At 38.8% G+C, this 27,550-nt stretch overlaps 1 protein-coding gene across 2 annotated transcripts; it reads left to right on the top strand.

Annotated features, from left to right (window-relative positions):
• Nucleotides 1-188: 188 nt before the first annotated feature.
• On the top strand, nucleotides 189-16,505 carry LOC103094545 (E3 ubiquitin-protein ligase Midline-1-like). 2 transcript variants are annotated; one of them, XM_007500357.3, is made up of 4 exons: nucleotides 190-415; nucleotides 2,266-2,424; nucleotides 10,577-10,747; nucleotides 15,745-16,505. In XM_007500357.3, the coding sequence occupies exons 1-4, from the start codon at nucleotides 242-244 to the stop codon at nucleotides 16,393-16,395; spliced, it is 1,155 nt and encodes a 384-aa protein (XP_007500419.1). In that variant the 5' UTR covers nucleotides 190-241; the 3' UTR covers nucleotides 16,396-16,505. The 2 variants fall into 2 exon arrangements, with proteins under 2 accessions (XP_007500420.1, XP_007500419.1); XM_007500358.3 differs by lacking the exon at nucleotides 2,266-2,424 and having other exon boundaries at nucleotides 189-415.
• The last annotated feature ends 11,045 nt before the right edge of the window (nucleotides 16,506-27,550 follow it).

Raw genomic sequence — 27,550 nt, 5'->3', positions numbered from 1 at the left:
TACCTAAAAAATGGGAGTTAAGTTCCTAACATTAAACTGAATGTTAGGAGGGAAAAGAAAAGTTCTAACTCCCCAGGTAAGTCTGAGATGCCCACCTGGGCTCTTCTAAACTTTGGCTTTCACTACACACCTGCTTATTACATTGTTGCTGCCAGTCTCCACGGAGATGCATTCAGACCTTATTCTAGAATTCTAGATCATCAGGGCCACTTGGTAGAGAGAATTGACTTCTAGGTGTGTCATGGAGGCTTTGGGGAAGGTACTTTCCTGTCCAGTGTGTTTGGATCTGTTCACCCCACCCGTTCTTGTCCTTTCTTGTTCCCACAACTTCTGCAAACAGTGCCTGGAGCAGATACTTCTCTGCCAGAATTGCACCCACGTGAATGGGCAGTTTTGCTGTCCAGTGTGCAGGAAAGTAAGATCATTTTTCTTTTGACTATTTTGAATTTGAAGGTAATTTCGTACTCATAGTTAATACAATGTGGAGCTCAGGATGGAGTAAAATTGCTATTGGTCTATTCATAAAGTTGCTGGAAACCAAAGAAGATTACCAAATTCTTGGACTCGAACATTCCCGTTAAAAGCAGAGGTGCGGGGACGTGGAGGAAGTAACTGTGTGAAGAGGGCTGTTTGTTAAGGACCCAGATGTGTAGTTCAACAGAGTATAATGTTCTCTAACCCAAACAGAGAGTGGGTGTAAGAGACTGAGCGGACTGAGTCATGCCTGGACCAGTAATTTCCATCAGCCACACCTTTGTAGAAAGAGGAGAGCAGTCGTGGTAATGTCTGCTAACTATCTTTTTCCTTGCCTCCTTTGTAGGGATTTGGAAAATAGTTTCACTCTGGATTGTTGAAGATAAGGAGTTAGGGTTGCAGAGGTTGAGGATGGGGTTGGATATTAAATTGTATGTGGCAATGAAGGTGAGAAATTTGATTTTCCAAATGAAAAAATATAAGATAAAATGGATTTGCTGCCCATGTTCTAGATAAAAAGACTCTCTTAATTGTATATTTTCAGTGGAATCTTCATTTCCCTAAAACCTGATGGAAAATTCCAAAATATTTATATTCTGTCACACCTATCTCTCAGATGACCCAATACAAGGAATCTGCTCATTCTAGGTTATTAATAATATTCAGCCAAAAAAATCTTGAAGGCAGAGTTGGGGTTGGGGGTGGGGTGGGATGAGAACATCTATATTGCTTACTCACAGGCCTCCCTCTTGTCTTTATAGAACTACCAGTCTCCATCTCCTGGAATGCTGTGCTTAATAAATGCTTCATTTCTTAAATAAATTCTTAATTTTTCTTCTCTCTACCAAACAAAAAACAATTATCTTGTTATTCTGTTTGACATTCTGGCCTCATAGTTCCTTGACATCCTCAAAGTATCTTGCATAGTGCCTGGCACATTGATTGAACTCCAGGGACCTTCATCTCTACTTTATTCATCTTTTGGAGTTATAAAAATACTTCACTTACTTAGATCTCAAATTCTGGCCACAGCCTCCTCATCAAGTTCTTCCATCTCTCTACTCTAGCAAATTTCTTTATCTTCTTTTTAACTATCTGACAGATATCCAGATGTCAATACAGGATTGCAGCTCAGAAAAGTCACTGTATAAATGGAATGGGAAGAAAGCTTTTTTCCAGACAGGATAGACAGGGGTTGAGGACTATTTTTGACATTTACAAGTTATAAAGCATGTGGACAAGGTGAATATAGTTGTATTCATTCAGTTGTAGATAGTACAGTTAAGGGTCCTTATGTAGAGCTTTAAAATGATTTTTAGGTAGCAAACACCACATTGCTCATGACACCAAAAAGTGTTCAGAAAGTCTTAGAATGATAGAACTAGACAGGACCTTAGAGATTATCTTGTCTAACTCCCCCATTTTAAAGGAGAAAGTGGGGGCCCTTGAGGGGAGGCAACTGGCCTAAGGCAAGGTCACATACTAAATATAAATAGTAGGACTGGGAATCAAATTCTATAGGTATTTTGACTTCTCTGCTGGCAATCAATCCCTATGCCACATCGCTTCCCCAGTAGCTGATAAAATAATCATTTGAGGGAAATAGGCTACAGTGTCATCATATATAATTTTGGTAGAAAGATTTTCAATTGCATTTGTTTTCTGAAGCCTTTAGTCCTATTCTACAGGATGAAGAATGCAGGTGTGTTCTTTCTACCTTGTGTATATTATTTTGATTTTTCATGAAGAGATATGGCAAAGCAATGAACTCATGATGTCTTTTTGTTTTAGGTCATATATTTGAGAGGAAGGGGGACGAATGGTTTGCAGAGGAACATTTTGGCAGAAAACATACTGGAAAAATTTAAAGATGAACTGGAAACTATCCATGCCAAGGAGCAAAACCAGCTCGCTCAAATGTGTGAAAAACATGGAGAAATTATGAATCTGGTATCATCTTACGTTTTCCTTTTACTCAGCTGCCCAACTAATAAATCTTTAACCGGTAATTTTATTCATTCAAAGTGGTCTGATATTTGCCAAGAACTAAAGGAGAATTGGATTTCCCAAATAAACTAACTGTCCATTCTCTACTTTATAATTTACAAAATAATACCAGTATATTTTACCCATTCTTCAAGGCCCAGTTTGAATATCACCTGCTTTTTTTCTTTCACTAATCACCATAGCCAGAAATGACCTCACCTTCCTCGGAAATCCCATAGAGTTTATTGTTTGGATTAGCAATATGGTGCTTAGAATTTCAAAACAAGACAAAGCCCTAGAATTCTTCCAACTCATCTCTACTTCCCAGATGAGGAAACAACCCCAGAGAGAGAAATAATTTGCCCAAGATTATATAGCTAACACGACAGTGCTGAGACCAAAGCTTAGGTGTCTAGACTTCCACACCAGCTCTTTCCCCAGCCTTCTTAACTTACTAGATAGTGCCTTGTGTTGTACTGATTTTTATATACACCCTAACTCCCAAACAAGAAAGCAGACAAGTTTTATTTCTTAATTTGTTTGCTGTTAAGCACAAGATCTTAACATAATAGACTCAATAAATACTTGTTAAATGAATGAATGTACCTTGAAAGGCTTTGCTATTATTGAAAGAAATATTTACAAATAATTAGACTTAGGTATAGTGACCAAAGTTTGTGATCCTTACAACTGCGTTGGTGGATCATTTGAGTCTGGGAGTTCTGAGCTGGAGGAGGTCTAAAGTTAGTTGGATGTCCACATCAAACCCAGTACTAATATGATGAACTCTTGCAAGCAAAAGACCACCAGGATACCAAGGGTTCTGTACCGATTGGCTCTGGGATCAACCTATCAGTGGTGGCTCTGAAGGAGATAAGTAGATCATGTCTCAAAGAAGGAGGAAGGAAGCAGGGTGGAGGAGGAAACAGACATAGACAGACAGAGACAGATAGACAAGACAGAAAAAGCAGAGCCCTCTGATTTCCCTAAAATATACACTAGTATATGATAAAAAGTTCAACTAAATCTTCTCAAGTTGCAGAGACAAAATTAGTCAGTTTGTTTTAGATGGCTCAAGGACTCTAGTCCAGTGATGGTGAACCTTTTAGAGACTGTGTGCCCAAACTGCAACCCTCATGCAGGATATGAGCCCCCACACACACACACCTTAACCCAGTCAGGGGAGGGACAGGTGATGTGAGAAATGTCCTCAGGTGCATGTGGAGAGGGGTGAAGGGGAGCAGCCCCCTCCAGCATGTGGGCCATAGGTCCACCAACTCAACTCTAGTCTTTTTCAGGAAAATAAAAAAGTTAACAGAGAAAACTTCCATTGCCAAATACTTCCTTTGTCTTTTCCCCATAGTATAAATGAGGCCAAAGAGAGAAATAATTTACATCAGTACTAAGGTGTATGATAAACACAAAGTTTTAAAGTTGTCCAAAGAAGGAAGAGAGAAATCTATACAGCTATAGTAGTTGGGGAAAGCTTCATGGAGAAGGCAGAAATTAAATTGTTTTTTAAAGGATAAGATTTAAGATAGGTGGAAGAGCAAAGGAGCTATTCAAGTGGAAAGACAGAATGAGGATATGAATGAGATATGATGGTAGAAATGGAATGGGAAAGCATTAAGGAGATGAAATTCTCATTCAGAACAGCACTAGACTTTTGCACCTCTCAAGCAGAGTGAAAATTGAGGGCCCCCACACACAGTTACTGTCCACTAAAAACTGAAACATCATTGTACACATGTGACTTGGTGATAATGTTATATACCACAGAGAAAGGAATTCTCCAGCATTAGAAATGTGTGAATGAATAAAAAGTAATTTTATAGCTCTTTCATCTGCTTTGAATTAGGTAACTGCACACCTGGATTGCCCCAATACCTAGCTCTGCACTGACTAAAGCATTGCCTATGATAAACATATGTGGGTGCTCAAACTTGAACCTGAACTGAACGAAGTGGAACTAAATTATGGAGGGCCTGGACAGATACAAAGAGAACTTTCAGGTCATAGCATTTGGAGTTGAAAAAGATTTTAGAGACCCTCTAGTTCAGTCCCTTTATTTTATAGATGAGGAAATTGAGGTCCAGATAAATTAAGTGATTTGCCCAAGGTCACTATTGGGATTCAAACCTAGTTTCTTTGCCTCTAAAACCAGTATTTTTTACTGATCTAAATAAATGGCCACAAGATGTAGGATTCAATTCAATACACATATATTTAGCACAGTACAATGCACTGTGGTTCTAGGAGCTGGGGATAGGAAAAAGGCACAATCCCAGTACCTGGGGACCTTATAAATTATTAGTATCTTAGAGTAAGGATGAAATGAAAAATGGTGAAAGATTAATAATATAACAATGATAACAGTGGCAGCTAGCATTTACATGGTAATTTACACATATCATCTCATTTCATTCTTTGTTGGATCTTTATCCAGATCACAGCCATTAACCATGGATGTCTCCCAAGACTCTGTCCTAGGCCAACTTCTCTTCTCCTTCTATATCATTTCTCTTGGTGTACTCATCAGCTCCCTGGCACCAATTATCATTCTATGCTGATGATTCTCAAATCGATTTTTCCAGTTCTAATCTGCCTCCTAAGCTCACCTCTGATACAGTCATCACCCTGGTGCAGGCTGTCATCACTCTATGCTTGAGCTATTGCAATAGCCTGCTGGTGTATCATTGTACCTCAAGTCTTTCCCCACTCCAAGCAATCTTCCACTCAGATGTCTGATTGATCTTTCTTAAGCATAGATCTCACTGTGCCACACACACCCTCCATTCAATAAGCTCCAGAGGTTCTCTATTACTTCCATAATCATATATAAATTCTCCTGCTTTTTAAGCCCTTCATAACTTGGCCTCTTCCTACCTTACAGTGTTTTTACACTTTATTTACTCGCATGTTCTCTGAAATCCAGTGATACTGGTGATCTTGCTGTTCTTCACACAAGACACTCCCATCATCCAAGTACTGCATTTTATTGGCTGTTCCTCATGTCTAGAACTTTCTCTCTTCAACTCTGTCTTGGCTTCCTTCAGTTAAAATCCAGTCTTCTGCAAGAAGTCTTTAATAGTCTTCCTCATTCCTACTGCCTTTTTTCTCTGAGATTATCTCAAATTTGTCTCATAACATATCTGTTTGTACATAATTTTTGCGCATTATCTCCCCTGTTAGACTGTGAGTTTCTCAAAAAAAGGACTGGTTGGGGGAGTGGCTTTTTTTCTACCCCTTCCTCTAGCATGTAGCACAGTGTGTAATAGCAAGTGCTCAATAACTATTTGTTGATAGACTGAACCTCACAACAATCCTAGGATGTAGGTGCTTTTATTATTCTCATTTTATAGATGACAAAACCAAGGCTGACAGAGTTTAAGAAACTCAGGGTGACTTTAAGTATCTGAGGCTGGAATCATCGCTTCAAATCCAGTACTACATTATGCCCTATAGCCACCCATAATTAGCCTGGCAGTAATATGTAGATTGAGTCAAGAGAAGAAAAAAAGAAAAAAGGATGACCAGTGAGGAGGTTATCAGAAATATAATGAGGACCTGAACTTGGGTGGTAGCAATGGAGCTAAAGCAGTAGTGGGAGCCCTATCAGAAATCCCAGAGTGGATTATTGAGCAAAATGCTTGTCTTCTAAATATCACATCTGCTACTTTTGAAGCAGATAACTAAACTATTCATATTACTGATTTTAAAGTCACTATCTAAGTTGGCGACCCAAGTACAAGGTGCATCCTTTCCCCCTGAAACAAGAGGTCAAGACAATTCTACTGGAATAACTTGGAAATAACAAAATTCTCTGCTTTTTCTTTATTTTTCTGGCACTTAGCATAGTGTCTGGCAAATAGTAAACTTTAATAAGTCTTACTGACTGATTGATCAATTCCCATTATACATGGTAAATATATGGCCCTTTAGAACAAGAACTTTGCAAGGAAAGGGAAGTCTAAGTAAAGTAAGTTGTTACTTAACCCAGAAATTCTTTATCAATTAGTTTTAACAACACCTAATTGAAGGTTCTTTGTGCCCCACTTTACCTTTATTACATAATAAAAAGAATAATTACATATATAGAGGTCTTCAATGTTTAAAGCAATACTATGAGATAGGCAGGGCAGGGACAGTTATACCCATTTTACATATGTAAAAAGGTCACTTAGCTAGTGAGAGACCCAGGACTCCAATTTGGAGCTCCTAATCTTTTAAGACCATTATCCTTTGTTGATATGACAAGGTCAAGTGGTCCATACCAATATGGTTTGTAGAATGGAGCAACCCACCCTAATTTGTTCCAGTCACAATGGCAGGGAGGGGGACAGGATCAGGGCACATCCAAGGTAGGAGCTAGGAGGTTTGGGGGTAGGACAGGAAAATATTGTCTTACAATCAAAATTTTATTAAGTATATTTTAGAAGAATATGTTTTATTACCTATTAAAAATAAAACATTCCCACAAATACAGTGATACCACTTTTTGCCCATCCTGAAAACAACTGTAATATTTTTCCAATCATGGTTATGTAATCAGTTATGTGTTTCCAAAAAAGTGTAAATTGGTTGCTTAGGCTTTGGAATGCATTTTTTTCCCCACAGAAATATCTTTAAAAAATAGTTCCCTGGAATTGTTTGTCGGCTCCAGGAGGAGGGAAGGAAGAAGGGAAGGAAAGAAAATGAATCATGTAAACATGGAAAAATATTTAAATAAAAAATTTAAATGAAAAAAAAAGTAGTTCCCAACCCATTAGCCATGGCTCCTAGAGAAAAGCAGAGTTATTGTCAAGGGTACACACAGCTAATTAAATGATTCAGTGCAATAAGTAATCAACCTAAAAAAGGAAACTACTGGTCTTGGCCCATGGTGATCAAGATTACTATAGGGTTTTCAATTGAAACCTGCAGGGCCGTGTACTTCAAGTCAAGCTAACAAACACCAGATCTCCCCTCTCCATTCTTTTTTTCAAAAATAGAAGTTTACTGATGTCATTTGTTTTTTCATCACCCAGATTTCTTCAGTTAATTCTTTCTCTCCTCACAAATGACAAAGCATATCTTTTTAAATAAAAGATAAAGTGGAAGAAGATAGTATCTGGAATATAAGCAAATTAGCAAAAGTAATCAATACATCAGAAAAATTTGAAAGTACATACATTGTTACATACCTTTGGAAGGCTAACCTTTTCAAATGAGAGGAGAGGTTTATCTTCTAACAGTTCTTCTAATTCTGCAACATTCACTTTCAATAATTTTGTTCTTGTTGTTCCTTCCATTTACATTATTGCAGTCCAGTATATTGTTTTCTTGGCTCTGCTTATTTTATTCTGCATATTTTCATTTAAGTCTAACCATGCGTCTCTGTATTCATCATATTCATTGTTTCTGGGTATACCATAATATTCCATTGGATTCATGTAGCACAGTTTGTTTATCCATTCCTCAAACAATGGGCATCTACTTAGTTTTCAGTTCTTTGTTACCAGAAAAAGTGCTGCTAAAAATATTTATTAAAGGGAAAAAAGTAATGTCTTCCCAGGGGGTATATATCCAGTAATTTAGTCTCTCCATTCTTAGGAAAAATAGTTTTGCTTAGCTCTGTGTTTTTTGTTTCATGTACTCTATTTTCTAATTTGTCATCTACTTAAATCCTAGCTTCAAAAATTTAATACTACTAATTATAATTTAGAGATTCCCTAAGACAAGAGCAGAATGCCCAATGTTAGCAAACAGGACAGATTTGTGGCAACATCTTTCATGCTAATAAAGAGATGAAGGAGAGTTCAGGAACCTGTTTGCTCTGAAGTAATTCCTCATATTAAGCCTCCCTCAAATACTTAGACCCTTATCTTGGGATTGAGTTCTCAGGTGTTCCATGAAACTTCCAGGCAAAGAGGACAGCATTGAATTTTAAATGCTTTCATTTGAAAGGTTGGAGGCTCAAATCTTCACACACATTTTAGGGTATTCATCTTTAATATGAAGAAATTAAATGGGTTGTATATCATTCAATAATTGATTCTGTTCTGTCATTGATCCTATTCTGTATCAATGACCCATTTTGTATGATTGCTTAAGCCATAGGTTCTCCGTCTCTTAGCTTGTGAGCTAAGTTTTGCCTATTGGCTAAGTGCTAATCACTGTTCTATTCTTGCCTCAAGAAAATCTGTTCTCCTTGAGGAATGCAGGTGGACATGGTGTGGTCTTGTTTAGTATCTTTATACCACCAAGCTATTCTTCAAGGACATCTGGTTTGTTATCCAAAGAAGTCTGGTCCACTATCTTTAACCTTGCAGGTGGAGTCAAACAATGAATATTGCTTAGTTACAGGAGGAAAGGAGGGAGTTGTTAGCCCCTCAGTCTCAATTTCCAACCAATCAAGTTGTTCTCTCTCCCTCTCTTTCTCTCTGTCTCTGTCTGTCTGTCTGTCTGTCTGTCTCCCTCTCTCTCACTCACACACACACACATACTGCATGCTGCCAAGCCTGTAACCAATTGCTCTGTTTTCCTCACCTCTTCAGTTGTTCTGTGTTCCTTGCTTATAAAAAGGAGCTATACCTCTTCTGCATCACTGGCCTAACTAAAGTAGCTATTTGACCACTTTGTTAACAGATTCACGTTCTGTTTCTAAATTGAAAAGCTCAGAATTCTGTCTCAATTTAGTTTTATTAAATTCTGTTGAGACAAAGGTTATTTCCTAAGTTAGCACTTTTCCTCAGTCTGAAATTATAATTAATTTGACCACACCCTTTTTAATGACATTGGAAAGAGCTTTGTAAATCTGCCTTCTTGGTCTATCTAAGACAGCAACCACTGATCTAAGAGCTTAACCAGAAACAGATAATGGGAAATTTTACCCTTTTTTTTTTTTAAACCCTTACCTTCTGTCTTGGAGTCAATACTGTGTATTGGCTCCAAGGCAGAAGAGTGGTAAGGGCTAGGCAATGGGGGTCAAGTGACTTGCCCAGGGTCACACAGCTGGGAAGTGTCTGAGGCTAGATTTGAACCTAGGACCTCCCATCTCTAGGCCTGGCTCTCAATCCACTGAGCTACCCAGCTGCCCCCTACCCTTTTGTTTTATAAAAATAACAGGGAATAAATGGTTGAGTCAAGATGAAGGTAGAAAATGCTATAAGACTAAAATTAAAAAGTAGTGGTCATTGACAAGCTCATCTACAATGGTCTATGTTATTGATTCTGGGGTAAAGTGGCAAGATACTCTCGTCTGGCTTGGGTATTTGGGTTTTTGAACATGGAATAAACAGATGTACTGAGAAATGTCCTGGAAGACTATTCCAGGTGGTTTTAATTTAATGTTGAGCTACAAACAACTGTGAGGTAAACTTTGAAATTCCCATGTCTGAACCAAACTGGGTGAAATGTAAATTTTCCTCAAATTCAAGGCCTTCCTGAAATTTATTCATGAACAGAAACCTAGACACTCATTACCAAAGATTGAAATATTTTAACTTAATTTAAAAATTAAAAAAAAAACACTTCATTTTAACCACATAAATTTTCCAAAATGATATAATACTGATTATTTCCCTCCTTTCTTCCCTCTCCCCTCCCAAAGCTGGCAAGCAGTTCAGTCTGGCTAAACTCACATTCTGATAGCCATCCTATAGAATGGCATCTGTAGCTATCCTAAATTTTGTGTGTTCTGAATCAAGACATTTCTATCAAGTTTTTCCAGTTTACCAGGAGATTTCTTCACAACAAATTCTAGACAGATATGACTATACCCATTTCACAAATGGATATGAGGAACTGGGGTCCACAGAGTGGGGTGGCTTGTCCACAGCCCTCTAGCTGGTAAGTGGCAAAGCTGGGACTTAAAACTTTGATCTTCTAATTTCCAAACCAGTAATCTTTCCATCACCTCACAATTTAATAATACCTTACCTTTTAATAATACACTAGTGTTGGCAGCCCTCTATTTCTCATTCAGTAACTGCCATAGCATATGATACAAAGGAAAACCTCATCTCAGGACCACACTCTTTCCCATTCACTAATAATTTTCTAAGGGAAAATGGGCTATATAATCCACAGTTGAATCAAGGAATTGATGGTGGGGTTTTTTTTCTCTCAATTTCAGATGTGCCTGAGTGATGATGAACCAATATGTGGAATCTGCAAACTCTTTGGTGACCATAAACCTCACAGGATTGCAAAAATATCAGAAGCATATTCAGCGAGGAAAGTTAGCTTTGCCGAGGATATACAGCTGGTACTTCAGAAATCTGAAAGCACAACTCAAGCAACAGAGGTAGGGTACTCATGTGACTCATTTCCCCAAGCTCAAATGCAGCAGGATCATGTTTTGTTCAAGTTCAAACAATTATTCTTCTTGGGGCACCAAGGTGATGGAAGAGGGAGGAGGGCTAAACCCAAGGAAGGAATAACCTAGCATATGCTATACAAATTGATTTTCATCAGTTTGCTCTGAAACATATTAAATTTTAGATATGGTATATTTATGTATAGAAAACCATGGATTGTGGAAAGCGCTATTGAAAACAATTGGTTAACTGTCCTGTGAGTTAGATTATTTTGCATCCACATTATCAGCTACATCCTAGCTTCTATATAGGCCAATATGATGTTCTTGTATTCATGTATTTTTTCCCCTTAAGAAATATTTTAAATATAAATCTAGAGGGTATATACTGACAACTAAAGAAAATGATTAAAGTTGTAAATCACTAGGGAAAATAAGATTGTCACCTGGCAATAGACACTATGGGTCCAAGTTTTTAATCTCTTACACATCAAACTAAGTCCAATTTAGATAGCACTTTGTGCCCAGGATACCTAATTTGATTCCTGTAATCCTGTGAAGTAGGAAAGGCAACTACTCCCATTTGACAGATGAGGAAACTGAGCCATAGGGAATTAAATCAATTGTCTAATATGACATAGCTAGAATGTGGCAGATCTGGGCTTCTAACCCAGATATTTGGACTCCAAAGCCAATTGTTAGGCCTCAACCCCTCAAATGAATTTACCTCAGGGACAAGAATTTCTAGTTACAGCTCTGTGGCACTCAGAATTTGATTCCTGACTATACCTCTAGGTTTCTTTTTACTCCACCCAAATGGCCTCTCCTAAATAACTATGTAAGTGATTTGATTGGACCAAAGACTTATGAGTATACTTAGTTGTATTCCAGCAAAAAAATGAGGATATTTTGAAACTCGGGAATAAGGAAAGCTGGATATTCTTCATGTCAGACTGTCCAGTGAAAACTCTCCTAATTCTGAAAGTTTTTGACTGCCTAACCTGCATTAAGGTTCATTACATGAAAAAAGAAACATAACTGATTCATTCAAGTTAATATGCATGGTAATATTTTTTATACATATATTAGAATTGTGGCATCATAGTGTGTCAAGTGAAAGGGACCTTAGGACATAGAATGTCACCATTGGAATGGACCTAGAACACGAAATGTCAGAGTTGGAAGATATTAAATTCTAGGTGGAGGACTCTGACGCTGATGCAATAAGCACTACAAAGACACTGAAGGGTTTTGCTTAGAGAAATGACATAACCAGTTCTATTATTCAGGAAACAGTATGAAGGATAGACTGGAGATAGAAAAGAGTTCTAAATGCTGTGTGTCTCAGTAATGGAAAAACTCTATATGTAGGCTTCACCAGTCCTGAATGTTCACTGAGCACTCATAAATTTCCCACACTGAGCCAACCCAAATATTGTTCTGTAATACATGTTTCCGAGCTCTTAGGAAGAATCATTATTTCAAATAAATGAACAAACCACATGCTATATATGCTTGTACTGATTCCTGAGGTGCTTGTTTCCATACATACCTGTTGAGCCTGATGTATCCTAGAATTTCATCTCCAACTGGAAAGGTAAAAACTGTAGTTCTAGCAATTTCTCTGGTTGGAGAAGAGCTTTTTCAGGTACTATTTTACACAATCATTCCAGAAGTCTTCCCACACCCCACAGAAGGATTATAGGATTTAGAGTTGTTAGGGATCTTAGAAAATCTAGTCCAAGATCTTCATTTCACAAAAAAAGAAATGGAGACAAGGTCAACAAGAACAGAGCCCTGATTCACACCTGAATCCTTTAACTTTAAAGCCAATGATCCAACCACAACACCATGTTGTCCTGGCTCCACTCTCCCAATAACCTCCATTTTATAGATAAGGATAGAAGACACAGAGAAGTGGTGACCTTAACTGAACCAACATTTATTAAGGGCCTACTCTAGGCTGACAGAAGAGAAAGACAAAAACAAAATGGGCCCTAACCTAAAAGGACTTCTTTTCTCCTGTAGGAAGATAGCATTTAATAGAGAAGTAAAGATAATCTATGGTAATTCAAGTGAAAGCACTAACACCTTTAATTTAGGAGGTGGCATCTGACCTGAGCCTTGAATGAAGATAAAAATTCTAAACGATAGAAATTAAGGTGGGGTGCACTGGAGACATGGGAAATCCTGGCTTTTAGGTTCCAGTTATCCTTGATTCCTCATTTTTCTTCAAACCACATAACCACTCAGTGGCCAAATCTTGTTGTTTCTATTTCCATGACTTCTCACATCTAACCCCTTATCTCTATTCCCAGGGTCACTATCTTTATTCACATCCATATCATCTTTCACCTAAGATTATTGCAATGGACTCTTAATTGCCTTCCCAGACTGTCTTTCCCTTTAAGTGATTTTCTTAAATAATACTCAATAAACTCCACTTGCTCCCTATTGCCTCTAGGATAAGATATAAATTAATACAATATTTTATTTGTCTTTTAAAACTCTTTACAACTTAGAACCAATCATTCTAGTTTCATTACATATCACTTTCCTTCCTTTAAGGTCCAGCCAAACTCTCCTCCCTATTCCTCACACTTGGCTATCACCCAAATCCATCCATGCTTTTCTATTACTAAAGTACTTCCCACCTTTTAGAATACTTAGCTCTTTCTTCAAAGTTTTATTCACAATGCTTCTATTAGGTCTTTCCTGATCTCTCCAGCTGCTAAAGTACCCCGCCCCCCCAAGATTACCTTATAGTCATTCTATAGGCACTTTTACATATACATGGATTTCCTCCAATAGAAGTTTCTTGAAAGTAAGGACTGTCATTTTTTCTTTGTGCTAGCACCTAGCACAGGAACCAGCACTTTGAAAAGTGCTTACTGCTCACTGCTCAAATAGCTTAGCCATAAGTGTCAGGGCCAAGGTTTGAACCAGGTCTTTGGATTTTAAATCCAGCATTCTTTCCATTCTATGCTCTAATACTTGCTACATGTTTGGCCATTGGATTTTTCTAGGTCTCATTTTCCCTATCAATAAAATGAAGATATTAGTAGATGATCTGAGGTTCCTTCCAGTTCTGGGTTCTATAATTTCATAGATGTTTCTTATCAATAGCTGCATAAATTCCAGACCCAAGCCCATAGTTCAATTCAAAGTATAGTAAAGAGAAGGTAGTAGAGGAAAGTAAGCTCAGTACATACCTCTTGGTCTTTCTGCAGGACCATTTACCAAGGAAAATGCAAAATAGGAGTGCTGTGTTAAAGGAAAACTCTTGTCAGTGCTTTGAAAACAAAGAAGGAATCATTCTTAGATATTATTCATTTAGAATGTTTATTAAGCAGCTTCTATTCAATGAAGAGAATATTTATTGTCTGTTCTGTACAAAGCAATGTGCTAGGTATTGGAAATGGGAAATCAAGACAAAATGAACAGTGTATATTCTACTGGAGAAATATAATATGCACAATAGATAAGCACATTAAAAAATAATTTAAGGAAGAATGGAGCACTAGCAGATGAAGTGAATGAGGAAAGGCCTTGGTTAGGAGAGGGCACTTGGGCTGAGCTTTGAAAGAATATCAAAAACTCTAAAAGGCAGAAATGAGAAAAAGCATTATAGGCATCAGGGATATACAGCCTAAGACAATTTCAAATTTGGCCAGTTCATTCACACTAGAATGAAGAGTGCATGAAGAGGAATAATACAAAATAAGTTTGGAAATGTAGGTGGGAACCATGTTATTGAGGGCTTTAAAAACTAAGTTAAGAAACCTGAAATAGGAAACTATCATTTTAAGAGAGAAATCCAATGTGGAAGAAAAGTTGGCCCCTGTTATTATGGAGTTTATAATCCAGTAGGAGAGACAGATAGGAAGGAAACAACCATCTAAAGAAATAGAGAAAATGAGTACAATAATGTGGGTACAAAGTGCTATGGGAGTACAGAGAGAAAAGGGGAATTATTTCCAGTTAAAGGGGAGTGGGAATGAAGCCTTCTTCATGGAGACAATACCATTTCAGCTTGACCTTAAAGAATGGGTAATAATTATAGCTGGGTAAGGGAGGAGGGAGGAATTCTTGTTTTCAGGGAATGGCAGCAAAGGTGTGAAAATGGGAAAGTGTAGGTTGAGTTCAGAATCAAACCAAATCAAAACCTACTCTGAATTGCCCCCAAATCTAAAAAGGACAATATTTCTCTCATTTCCCTCCCACACACATACACACGCTAAAGGGGTCATAGGATTTAAAGCTAGAACAGAACTTAAAAATCATAGCTCATATTTATATAAAGCTTTAATGTTTGGAAAACAGTTTACATACATCTGGTCTGGTTTTCACAAGAACATCATAAATTAGTTTTTTTAAACATTTTTACATTTTACAGATGAGGAAACTAAGGTTGAAAGTTGATTTGAGAGAAGTTACAAAGTCTGAAGTAAATTCAAAGCCTGGTCTTCTTCTTGTAGTCAGATAGCAGTCTATCTACTATGACATTTTTCCTCTCAATATCTAATTTAAAGATTCTTAACCTAGCATCTATAAACTTGTTTTTTGAAAACTAGATAACTATTTCTACCCATTTGGCTTTCTTTGTAATCCTATGGAATTTAGTCTATGCATTTAAAAACATTATTCTGTGAAAGGGTCCATAGGCTTCATCAGACTTTCAAAGGGGTCCATGACAAGAAAAAGGTTAAGATCTCCTATCTAGTTTAACCTTCATTTTACAAATGAATAAAAAGTGAAATGGCTTTACCAAGAACACCAATATAACAGAGCCTCAAGATTAGAGATCAGGTCCTCTGCCTCCCCAGAATTGGACTAACAGATCTCAAGAGTCCCTTCTAGCACTAATATTCTACATGTGTATAATTCAGTACCTGCACATTTCACTCCTCAGCAGCTTGCCAACTAGGGCAGATATCAGATGTGGGAGCAACTCACTAAAAACAATGTATATACCATTTTAACAGGAAACGGAAAAACTGATCAGTGAGCTCATCACCAGCACAGCAGACACTCGAGCTATGATCGACACCATTGGAAGTAGCCTATTAAATGGTATCAAATTTAGAATTGCCACCTTGAAAAAGAAATTAGACAATGAACACTCTACCAAGTTAGAGAAATTACAGCTTGTTGCCAGGGAACTTCAAGCCCCTAGACAGCTATATCAACAGATGAAAACCCTCCTGGAACAACATTTGAATGCAGTACAGTTCCTTCACGAAGATAAAAAGCTCAGGACAGAAATGGAGAGACTTATGGAAGGCAACTCTCTCCCAAAGGTGCCAGTAAAAGATAACATTTCAATCAGGCACTATTTTCAAGAGCTCATCAAAGGCATGAACATTACTGATTTTGTCCTCGCTAAAACTGACCAGGTGTTGATGAATGCTGCTGAACTGTGCGAGGCCTGGCAGTCAGGGTGTTCAACACAGAGCAGTTTGTCAGGAGATATTTCAGATGAAATTTTCTGCAAGTCCGTGTTGGGTTTATTTCGGAAACCAAATGAAAAGGAACCTAATCTTCCTCGAAACCCATCTTGTTCAGCCTGTAGTCCATCTACTACCGTTAGCCCTACACAGGAAAATGATTCTGGGTCAAAAGAGTCAACAGTATAAAGCAATATTTAGGGCATGGAGATGAATGCTGCTTCTATCACTGCAAATGTAGTCAGAAAGACATGACTACATTAAAAAAGAAAAAAAAAATAAAATAATTCAAGCTGCAATTTTTTTCTCTTTTTGAACCAAGGGGCTCTATTAGGAATATATATCTTATAAGCTTTTTTTTTTTTTAAATGAAACTTCAATCTCTTCACACTTTACTTGTGGACTGATTGTGACCCAGGTCAGCATGTGAATGCTTTCAATCTGGAAGAATTTGGGGGCTGAGCTCTTGGCTAATGAGAGGAGAAATCTAACAGAACAAAAAAGCACAGTAAAGGGTAGAGGACCCATTATCTCTGATCACTTGCCATGGCATGTCAGTTCTTGGGTTTGACCTAAGAACAGTTTTCATTGGTTAGAAATTCTATAAACACATTTAATTCCTGAGTAATGTGGAAAGGAAACAAGAAAAGCCTTGGAGGGACCCCTGCTCACATTTTCTTTTCCTTTGATTCCCTCCCTTTTCACTGAATGAAACTGCTGGGAAAAGGCTCCTTTAGGAATCCTGCCACAGTTCTGTACAAAGGGAGGAAGTTCTCCTTCCTTTATTCTTGTCAAGAGAAGAAGTCTTAATAGGATGACAGCATAGTACAGTCAAAAGAGCACTAGATCTAGAATCCACTGCTGGCATTTTACTACCTTACTACTTTTTGTGATTTTGGGAAAACACTTATTTTCTCCAGGCTTCAGCTTCTTTAATCTATAAAAATACTAGAAGAATTCCAAGTTTCCTGCTAATTCTAAATTCTATTTGGTTTTTTTTTAAGTACCTAAAAGGGAAACCAAAGATAGTCTATATTTCTAAAGTAGTTTAAAGTTTACAAAGCACTTTTAAATAGCCTCTTTTGGCTAAGTAGCATAAATACTATCTTATAGAGAAGAAACATAAGTTTGTTAGAGGTAAAGGAACTTGCCTTAAGATGACAGATAGTAAGAGTTAAGAGATTACTGGAACTGAGGCTTTCTGACTTCTATCTAGTACTTTTTCCACCATAGTCTCTATTAGTATGTTTGGGGTTTATGCTAGGGCAGCATTGGTGAAGGTTTTCAAGTTCTCGTGGCCAAACTGCAGCTTCAAGCTGCCTGTGAACTCTTCCAACATTACCCCAGAGAGTGGAGGGAGGAAGTGTGCACTTTGGAAGGCTGGATAGAGGGGTGGGGCTTGCAAAAAAATGTCCTTGGGTGCTAGGAAGAGTGGAAAGGAGCAGTTTACCCCGCCCCCCCGCCCCCCCATGCCAGCTCGGCTTGCTTGCCAATACTTCACCAATACTGTGCTAAGGATTGAAGAGGTTATAAAAGAAATAGAAAATGTAATCCTTGCCACTCCATCCCCAAAAGGTTCCTCATTAGGACCTCCACTAAAATTATTCACTATTAACTCCTCATGGTGTGGAGGTAACTGATGTAATACAAGCTAAGACATGTTCTACCATGCTGAAAACTATGGACCCAGAGATGGAAAGTATGGTTGTCATATGTGGATCAGCTTAGATACAACAAAGGGTTGACCATGGGATATTTAGCATTTTCAGTCACAACTCAAGAAACTATACTATGACATGAAAGGGTAGTGATCAGCATCAATGGAGGGAGTACCTGCACCAATTATTAATATTATTATTATTATTTAAATCCTTATCTTCTATCTTAGAATCAATACTATGTATGGGTCCCAAGGCAGAAGAGTGGTAAGGGCTAGGCAATGAAGGTTAAGTGATTTGTCCAGGGTCACACAGGTAGGAAGTATCTGAGGGTACATATAAACTTAGGACCTCCCATCTCTATGTCTGGCTCTCAAGCCACTGAACCACCCAGCTGCCCCCTGCACCAATTATTTTTTAAAACCCTTACCTTCTATCTTAGAATCCATCCTAAGAATTACTTCCAAGTTAGAGGAGCAATAAGGGCTAGGCAACTGGGGTCTAGTGACTTGCCTAGGGTCACAAGGGAGTATTTAATGCTAGATTTGAACCCAGGGCCTCCTGCCTCCAGGGTTGGCTACCTACTAAGCCACTTGGCTGCCCCTACCTGAACCAATTAAAGAATTATCAGATTAGCCAAATAAGTACAAGGTCCGAAAGAAACAGGCTCCAGAAAAGGTTAAGTCTTGATAAGTGAAGAAGGAAGAAAAATCTGGAATGTGACTCTCATCCAAGCAAAGCCTGTCTGCGTGCTGAGTGGGGTACCACAGAGGGTGACTATAAGCATCTTAAAGAATCCAAGAGGGCACATACACTGCAAGGGCAAGGAGAGGAGGAGGGGAAAGGACACCAAAAGCAAATACTTTACTGTTTTACTGCCTCTAGACTTAGATATGTCATGTAACATTTCCATGGGCTCCCACCCCATCCTCCCTTAGACTTCTGGCCAGATTCCCCTATCCCTGTACAAGGCAGATCCTGCTATTCTTTCTGATAGTTACTTCTGGCTGTCCCACACTGATCCTATAAAGAGGGCACTAGCTGGAGGTTCATCTGAGAGCACCATTTAAAAATAAGCCCAGTATGTGAGGTGCTGTCTTGCTTTTGGCTCTTTCCAACCTGTTCTTATACCTAGAGATATTCTGGTTCATCAGAGAGAGATGTGACTGGGACTGTCATTGGGGGCATTTCCTCAGGAAGGATCCCCACACAACCCTATTTCTTCTGTCTGATTGGTCTTTCCCCCTGCACAAAGCCTCTATTATATCAGGTTGTGTGCACAGTACACATTGTAGGCTTCGAGAAGGCGAGATTTTATCATTATCTCCTAAAGTCCTTCAAACACAATGACACTCCTGGACAAATCACTAGACTGAGAGTTAGGAAACTAGGGAGATAATCTTAGCACTACCACTAACTAGTTATATGACTTTGGGCAAATAATTTCTCTCTGATCTTAGGTTTCCTGATCTGTAATATGAAGGACCTAAATAATTTTACTCTCTGAGCTAACCTTGCAATAGTTTAAAGGATCATTTCCCCTGAAAGATAACAGGCCCCAAGAGTCAGGCCTAGAGACAGAAGAGCCTGTCTTCAAATCTGGCCTCAGCTACTTCTTAGCTGTGCACCCTGGCAACTCACTTAGACCCTCTTGCCTACCCCTAGCCACTCTTCTGCCTTGGAATTTATTCCAAGATGGAAGGTAAGGGTTTTAAATTAAAAAAAATAATAACACAATTTTAAGAAATTAATTTCCATCAGCTATTTTTCAACTACAATTGTCCATACCATGGCTGTAATAATTTTTTAAAGCTACTTTATGTCTGTGGTTTCCAAAAAAGAGGGAGAAGTCAAATGTTTCTACTTTGTCCCTCAAATTCCATGTCTTGCCAAGTCATATTTCAACAGACTTCTGAAGCCATAAGCAGTGACAGTCAGAAATAAAACTGAAACTACCTTTACTAGTGGCTTCTGCTTTTTTTCATAAGTATGCTAGTGCTCCAGATCAATATAATTTAGCAAATATTGAGTATCTTCTATGTGTAGAGCAATTTGCAAGACAGAACACAAAATTTATATAAGATACAATCCACACTGATGCTCACAGTCCAGTATACTGACTGACTAATAATGATTATATCAAATTCCAAACTTCAATAACTGTAGGCTGACAACTCAAATATAAACTCTCATACCTGATGCTATAGAACATAAAGAGAATCAGAACAATCAAGCATTTAGTAAGTACTTACTATGTAACACTGTCCTATCCTCTGGTGAAACAAAAACAAAAATGAAACAATCCCTTCCTGAGCTTACTATGTATCAGGGAAAGATAATATGTACATATACAAAATATGTACAAGCTAATTTTTGAGGGGAAAGTACTGCCAGCTGGTGATGGCAATCAGGAAAGACTACACATAAGAGGTGGCACTTGAGCTCTGAAGGCAATGAAGCATTCTAAGAAAGCCTATGCACTTGCCCAGAGCTGGGTGACTGAGGTGAAAGGGAGGTATGGAGGAGGAGACCCAGGTTCTGAGTCTGGGTGACTGGAAAGATGGATGGTGTTACCCTCTTAGCAGGGTAAAAGAGAAAGACAATGAGTTCACCTAAGATGCCCAAAACCAATCCACCTTTTGGAAGGTCCAGTGATTGAAAATATGAACTTAGAGTTTGGGAGAGAGGTTAGGGCAGAGGTGATTACTGAGCTCACCAAAAGGAACAGGGCAGAGAAGAGGAGGGATTCCCGAGGCTTCAGAGTCTAGATGTCAGGTGTGAGGAAGATGGGGTTTGGGTTAGGGTTAGAGTAGGTGGGGCATTGTTTTTTAAAGGCAGGATTTTTTTTTTTGAGGGCTCTCTCAGACTGCCTTTGCCCTCTTTTTGTGTCCTAGATCCTCTGCCCAAGGTCACCCAAAGGCCAGTCTCAGAGAGTCCAGCCCCTCACTTTTAGCCCTCCCATCATGCCTTGGTCTCCCCTGCCCTAGGCCATCAGGTCTCATCCCTATTCCCCACAGACCTCCACTGGAGGGCAGTGGGCGCCATACCGAACGCCCTGAGGGTCAAGACATTCGTGCAGGAATCCTGGCTCGGCTGTGTGACCTTGGGGAAATCAATGAACCTCTCTGGGCCTCAGCTGGCTCCTCTGAAAAAAAGGAGCCTGAAGGCCATATTTAGCCCTGCTGCTTCCTTTACGGGGCGGCCGTAAAGGAAGGTGAAACTATCGCCAATGCTGGGCAGCCTCAGGTTCTCACAGTTGGGAAGAGACGAGAGTTGGACGGGGAGAGCCCTCTCAACAGGGGTCCTCTTTCCAACCCTCAGCCCCTCCATCACTGCGGGCCTAACGGCTTCCCCGCGGCCACGTGACAGCGAGCCTGTCAATCTGCGGCAGGCGGGAGCGGAGTGGGGGCCAGGCGGAGAGGGTGGCCACAAGGCCTGTCACTCCTCAGTTTCCACAAATGGGAAAGGAGGATGGGATTCGGAGAAGGCGGGCTCAGTGCGCTCCCTTCACCAAAGGGAGTCGGGAATCTCAGCCTCGAGGTGGGCGGGCTCCTTTTGCTTTAGTCCAGTGGGAGCGGGAGAAAGTAGGCGCGGCGGGAAGGAATGGATCGGGGGAGCTGTCATTCCCTTCTTTTCTTCCAATGAGCGGCCAGGGAGCTGCCAGCTCCGCCAAGGGGCCCTACCTTCCTTCCCTCCTTCCCTTCCTTCCTTCCCGCGATGCCTTTACCTCGGGCTGCCGCGGCGGCGCTCGCCCCCGCTACTCCATCCGGGTCCTCGCCGCCGCGGGTTACCCCGTACGGCGCTCCGGGGAAGCGGCCGGCGCTGGGGGACCCGAGGCGGGCGACTGCAGGCAGCGGGCCCGGGCCTCGGTTCTTCCCTCAGCCCTGAGGTGGGTGAGGCAAGAGCGGCCGCCATTTTCTTCGCCCTCCGAGGCGGAGGAAGAGGCGGCGGCGGGCTACGGGGGAGGGGGAGATCGCGACAGTCGCTCTAGGCGTGGAGGTCTGGGGCCTAGCTGGGTGAGGAGCCGCGGCAAGACCGCTTCCTCCCCAGTTGCACATCTGGGATGGCCAGGCCGCTGTGGGAGTAGCGGGGGCGGGCTGGGCCCAGGCCGGTGGCGGCGCTTGTCGTGACAGGTGCCCGCCACGCTGGGTGTGGGGGGAGCGGAGACTGGGCCCTTGCGAGCGCGACCTCCCGCGCCTGGCCTTGAAGTAGGCCCTGGGAGGTTACTCCAGTCGAGGGAGCTGGCGACGGGGAGGGGGAGGGGAATGTGGAGCTAGGGAGTGTGAGAGGGACACCTTTTCCCCTCCCCCTCCCCGCACTTCAATCAAACTTGAGGTGCCTGAGAGTCCCACCTCCTGGTCGGTGCTCATTGGCTGACGGTGCCCATGGCCCCAGCGTGAGAGGCTGCGGGGGCTGCTCGCTCTTCCGTCACTTCCGCTATCAGGTTTGTGGGCAGGGGAGACCTTGGCCTTAGGGGTTGGGATGAAGGAGGGAAGGTAGGGAGGCCGAGGGAGGGGTGGAGAGGAGGGAAAACTTGAAGGGAAGGGGTGGGCCGGAGGTGGCGGGGCGGGGGAGGTTTGCGAGGGGGCTGCTGGATTCCTTTTGACCCTCCTTTATCTCTCGGGCTATTTGCATCCTCCAATCCCTGGAGCAGCTGCTGCTACTGCTGAAGCTGAAGGTCTGCTGCAGCAGCCGCCCTTGGGGAGGAGGAGGGGGAGGATATTCTGTCGGAAAGGAAGGAAGAAATTATGTTCGTGGGCTGGGGCTTGCTGGTTTGAGCAGCAGGTTTGCTTCGTTGAGTCACCGGAAACAGCTTTAAGTACCAGCCCTAGAGGTTTGCCTCTTCAGCTTTTTAAAGCTAGATAAATTAATATTTATTTATTTTGGGCCATTTCTGTGAGATCTTGCAACCAAGGCCCTTCCTGATAGCTAATAAACTTACTGTGGGATGCTCCGGTATGAATAATGTGTTAACCTCTATGTCCTTGGGCAGAAGAAATTTTTTCCCTTAACATTTCCCCACTCTGGGCACATACTTTATGCTTTAAAGGTAGCAGACTTTTTATTGGGGGGGGGGGCTTTTTTTAAAGAAAAATCTTATGGATGAATAAATGGAGGTATAGAATTGTGAATTCCACTTGCACGTAAATGTTTAGTTCTTGATGGAATATTTAGAAGTATGATCGGATTCTTTTTCTTACAACTTTTCTTAAACTTATTTAATACTCTTCCTTAAAAACACAAATATTGAGAACTTGTGTAGGAACTCACTGTGCATTCACGATGGCTGTGGATACTTTTTTTCCCCCTTAAAGCTATATTAAGTTTGCAAGATCTACTTGCAGGTCTGAAATAGATTTGAAAGACTTTTTTCCAAAATACATTTTTTGGAATCTTTAAAAATCAGTTGCCCCCTCATTGTGTTAATACTCCAATTCATATGCCACAAGTTGACCTGGGTTTTAGTGTATATGTTCTGTGAAAAAGGAATTGGTATAGGTGAAAAGATTTTGGTTAAGAATTACTGTTAAAAAGGGAATTAGAAGATTCCTGGTAATTTAAGTCATTAAAGTTTGAAGTTGGGAAAATCCTTGGAAATTTTTTTGGATTTTGCTGATGATTCCATATACAATTGAAACTGCCCAGTACTGTCACTATCAGCATTGGAGTGAATTTTTATTTTCTGAAAGTGTGTTGGCATGTGCAGTGATTTATGATTGGTTATGGCCAAATTATACAAGAACTAAGTTGTTCTGCATCATAAGATAATGATCATTTAGAAATAACAAGTGCTTGACAGAAAATTGGTAGAAGACAAAAAAGGAAATTCACAACTTTTTAATTGATGGGAGTGACATATTTTTTCAGTGAACCATTTTAGGGAAATGCGTTATCTTAAAACAAATTTGTCCGAAGATTCGAGTGTTTAGTAGCATTTATTGGCCACAAAATTGAGGTAACATTAATGAAATTCTTTTGGTTATCTTAAATTTGTTATGAAATTTTAAAGCATGAAGAATGGATATCTAAGGAATTAATCTAGTCCAATTCATTTTACACATGAAGTAATTGAGGCCTGGAACAATGAAGTAATTTTATCTATGGTCACATAGAACTAAGTAATGGCAGTAACTGAAACTAGAACCATGGAGTCCTAACTTTAAGAGCGTGCTTATTCTCACCTCTCCCCAAACCTTTTTTTTTCTTTTTTTAAATAGTATTTATATAACTGCTCTTAGCGTTAGTGGGATTTCTTGGCTCTGGTTCTGGATATCTGCTACATAGTCAGATATTTAATATCTTGTTTATTCAGTACTTTATAGATGTTTCACCATTTTGTGGGTTCAGGAGAATAGTTCTAAAAATCATTTTCCTACTTACAGTTTTTAGTCCTCGTATTTCCAGTTTTAAAAACACTGTTTCAGTTGGCAAAACATGCTTTGACATTTGGAGAAGTAAGTTTTTTATTAATGACAAACGTGTAATGGAAAGAACTCTGATCTTATTTTAGAAGACTTAAGTTCTAGTTCTGGATTCCATTGATTGGTCTTGGCCTAGTCATTTAATCTTAAAGCCTGGGAGAAGAAGGTATAGTACTTAAAACTCCTTCTCTGGGTTGTTCTGATAACTCTGTTTTAGACATTTAACATTTATAAGAATGATTTGTTTTATTTGGAGGCTAACAGATTTTTCCATCCTGGAATGAGCCATTTTATTTTAGTATAATGGCTTCATAAAAGAATAGTATTCTTATTGAGAGACTTATCAAAATGACATGACCAGCATTAATTAGACTTTCCTGAAATCTTGGTCATTAATATACTAGTTTTTTTTTTTACATTGTTTTGACATTGTAAGAGTGAACTAAAATAACTTTATAGTTTCCTTGTTTGGAATTCTTGTTTGCCACTTCCTTTGCTTCACAAGTTATTAAAATTACTAATAAAGTAGATTATAATGTACTTTACTTCAGAAATATATTCTATGTACTGTAATTACTGTGCCAAAAATAAGTGGAAGTTCTAATGTTCCCTAGTTGCTTTTCAAAAAGTAATCTATATTTGTGAATTTAAATTGTGGGCCAGAATCATGCACTGATTTCTTTTTCACCCTTTGTTCATCTATATAAATTAAGAGGTTATGAATGAGATAATCTCTCAAAGTGTCTTGAAACAAACTCTTCAAATTATGCCATTAAATGCTGTGATTAGCGGCTTTTGTGAAGTTAGCCTTTGCAAAGTATTTTTCTTTCCTTCCTCATGTTTTATGGGTTGAATATTTTTCCTAGAAAAAAGATACTAAAAAATCTGAGATCTAGAGTGGATTCTTAAAAAATTCAAGATGATATCTCAACTGTATACATGTTTTCATCTGTAGTTGAAATAATTTTATTATTTTTGTTAATACAGTTACATGTTAATCTTGGGTTTCATTTTGTTGTAGGTGTCCACTAGATATGCTAGCTAATAAGCATTCAGTACTGCCTCAATTTCTAAGTTCATAAATTTTTAATTAATTACTTTTGAGGACGTTCTGAATAGCCAAGCAACATTTAGAAAATGAATTGTGATTACCAAAAATGAAGCTAGTTTCAGTAAATTGTTTTTCTGGAAACTAAGTTGGAAAAAGACAGATAACTGAAACTTTTCTACTCTACCAAGGGGGGTTGGGGGGGGGACGACTTGAAAGGTACTAGATATAGTCAGATGATTCGGTTTCAAGTCTTGACTATTCCAGTTGGTTCTATGGTCTTGAACAATTTACAGCCTTTTAAAGCTAATAGTTTCTTCATCTATAAAATTGGAAGAGGGAAGAGTGGTTGGAATAGATAAATCTCTAGATTCTTGGGCCTAAATCCTGTGTTCCTATGATTATTGATACTCATATTGATGATCTTTTTGAATTATTAATATTAAGTTAGGTTTAGTTCAGAAGTGTTTAAATATGTATTATCCTAGTTCTTTTAAGCACTTTAATCTTATGGAAAGTTAGGGAATATATAATTATACTATTTCAAGTTTGAAATCAGGATATATCAATTCAAGTCAATTCAGGTGTACTCTGTATTGTGTCCCAAGATATGATTAGCTTTGAACACCTAAAGAATAGTGCTTATAATATTGGAGAAGAGACTTGCACATTAAGGGTTAAAGACTAACCTAACTCACTTCATTTCCATTTGTGTAAGGTTTATTGAAAAAGTTAAAAGACCTTTTCTTTTGGGAATTTTAGGTAAGACTATTAATGTCTGTAATCTGTTGCTAAAAAAGAACTTTGTAGGTATTTTGAATTTTAAAGAAAGGAAGTAAACTGATTCCTGCGGAAAAGCTTGTTAATGATACTTGATTATTTATTGGGTGTTATAATCAAATTAATCATCTAGTTGATTATTGGACCCTGTCTTAGAAATCTTGAATACCCAGTACATATATTTAAATTTATTTTCTTTAGCAGTGCCTCTGATTTATGAGTAAGTGAAAGTAAGAAACTTTTGTTGTTGTTGGTTTTTTTGTTTGTTTTTAAAGTGAGCTCCATTTAAGCATTTTAATTCTTGTTAAAGATTTTAACCAATAAAGATTTTATTTTAATTGAACTGGAAATCTGATGACGAACTGTTTGTTTTCTGATATAGGAATAAACAAAACTGATATGAAAGATCAGAAATTGTACTTTTCGTTGCTGTTTTAACTTTTTTCCCTAAAGAATTTCAAACCAGCACATGTAGATAATTTTAAAACTTAACTCCCTGGGAGGTAGGTTTAATATCATACCTGTTTTACAGGTAAAGGGAGTACAAGGTATCTAAGCCTTAGATCAATAATTCGGTGGTTTAACTATTTGAATACACTATTCTACCTCAGGAGAATTTTCCCGTGAATCCATGTATAGGTGGAATTGATACTTTTGTTTTAGTAATCTATCTATGAGTCTTGGGGTCTCTAACAGGTATCTTTAAAAGCTTTAAGTCTCTATGGTCATTTAACCTATACTTTGAGTTATTCACAGAATTTTCTCCTTACATATACATTTTTGAATGCTCATGAAGGTATTTGTAAATGTTAATGAACTTGTCCATATAAATTAGATGTATTTATAATACTAGAAGTACCATTCAGAAATAACAGTTTGTACAACTGCCCATTTAGGGCAAGTTACAAATTTCCTATAATTAAGGAACTTTTCAGTGCTGATATTCATAATTTTATAAAGAATTATAAAAATGAGTAACAAATATATTCATTTTATATCTGTAACAATTTTTACATACCTTCATGAACATCATTAAATCCAAATGAAGTTAGTTGATAGACAGACTTTCCCTGACCTTTTTCCCTTCCACTAAGAATTTTAAAATAGTACAATAAAATCTTGAATGCTCAGGGAGTGGTGTTTCCTGGTTAACCCTTTTAATTTTAACTTTGTTGGAAATGTTAAATTGGTATTAATGTACTAATCTTTTGTCCTTAATCTATTGTGAACATCATTCTTTTGTTTATTCGAGATTGCATTGTTATTGAGGGTCATCATTCTAAATTTTATCCTTTGTATATAGGTAATCTCTCTCTGTGGAATCGAGGATATCTTGAAAAAAAGTGTTTTTATAAATATAAATACATATTCTTGTTTAGAGATGGAGTGTATAGAATTCTGGTTAATTTTGTTTTACTTATGTCCTTTATTTTGTT

Source organism: Monodelphis domestica, chromosome 7 (assembly GCF_027887165.1).
Source record: "Monodelphis domestica isolate mMonDom1 chromosome 7, mMonDom1.pri, whole genome shotgun sequence".
Taxonomy (NCBI): domain Eukaryota; kingdom Metazoa; phylum Chordata; class Mammalia; order Didelphimorphia; family Didelphidae; genus Monodelphis; species Monodelphis domestica.
This window is presented reverse-complemented; position numbering and strand designations above follow the sequence as displayed.

What these genes read in the sequence shown, in the direction of transcription:
- LOC103094545 (XM_007500357.3), top strand. Translation starts at nt 242, where the DNA reads ATGGAGGCTTTGGGGAAGGTACTTTCCTGTCCAGTGTGTTTGGATCTG. An exon ending in ATGGAGAAATTATGAATCTG is followed by an intron (nt 2,425 to 10,576) that starts GTATCATCTTAC and finishes TCTCAATTTCAG; the next exon opens with ATGTGCCTGAGTGATGATGA. An exon ending in GCACAACTCAAGCAACAGAG is followed by an intron (nt 10,748 to 15,744) that starts GTAGGGTACTCA and finishes CCATTTTAACAG; the next exon opens with GAAACGGAAAAACTGATCAG.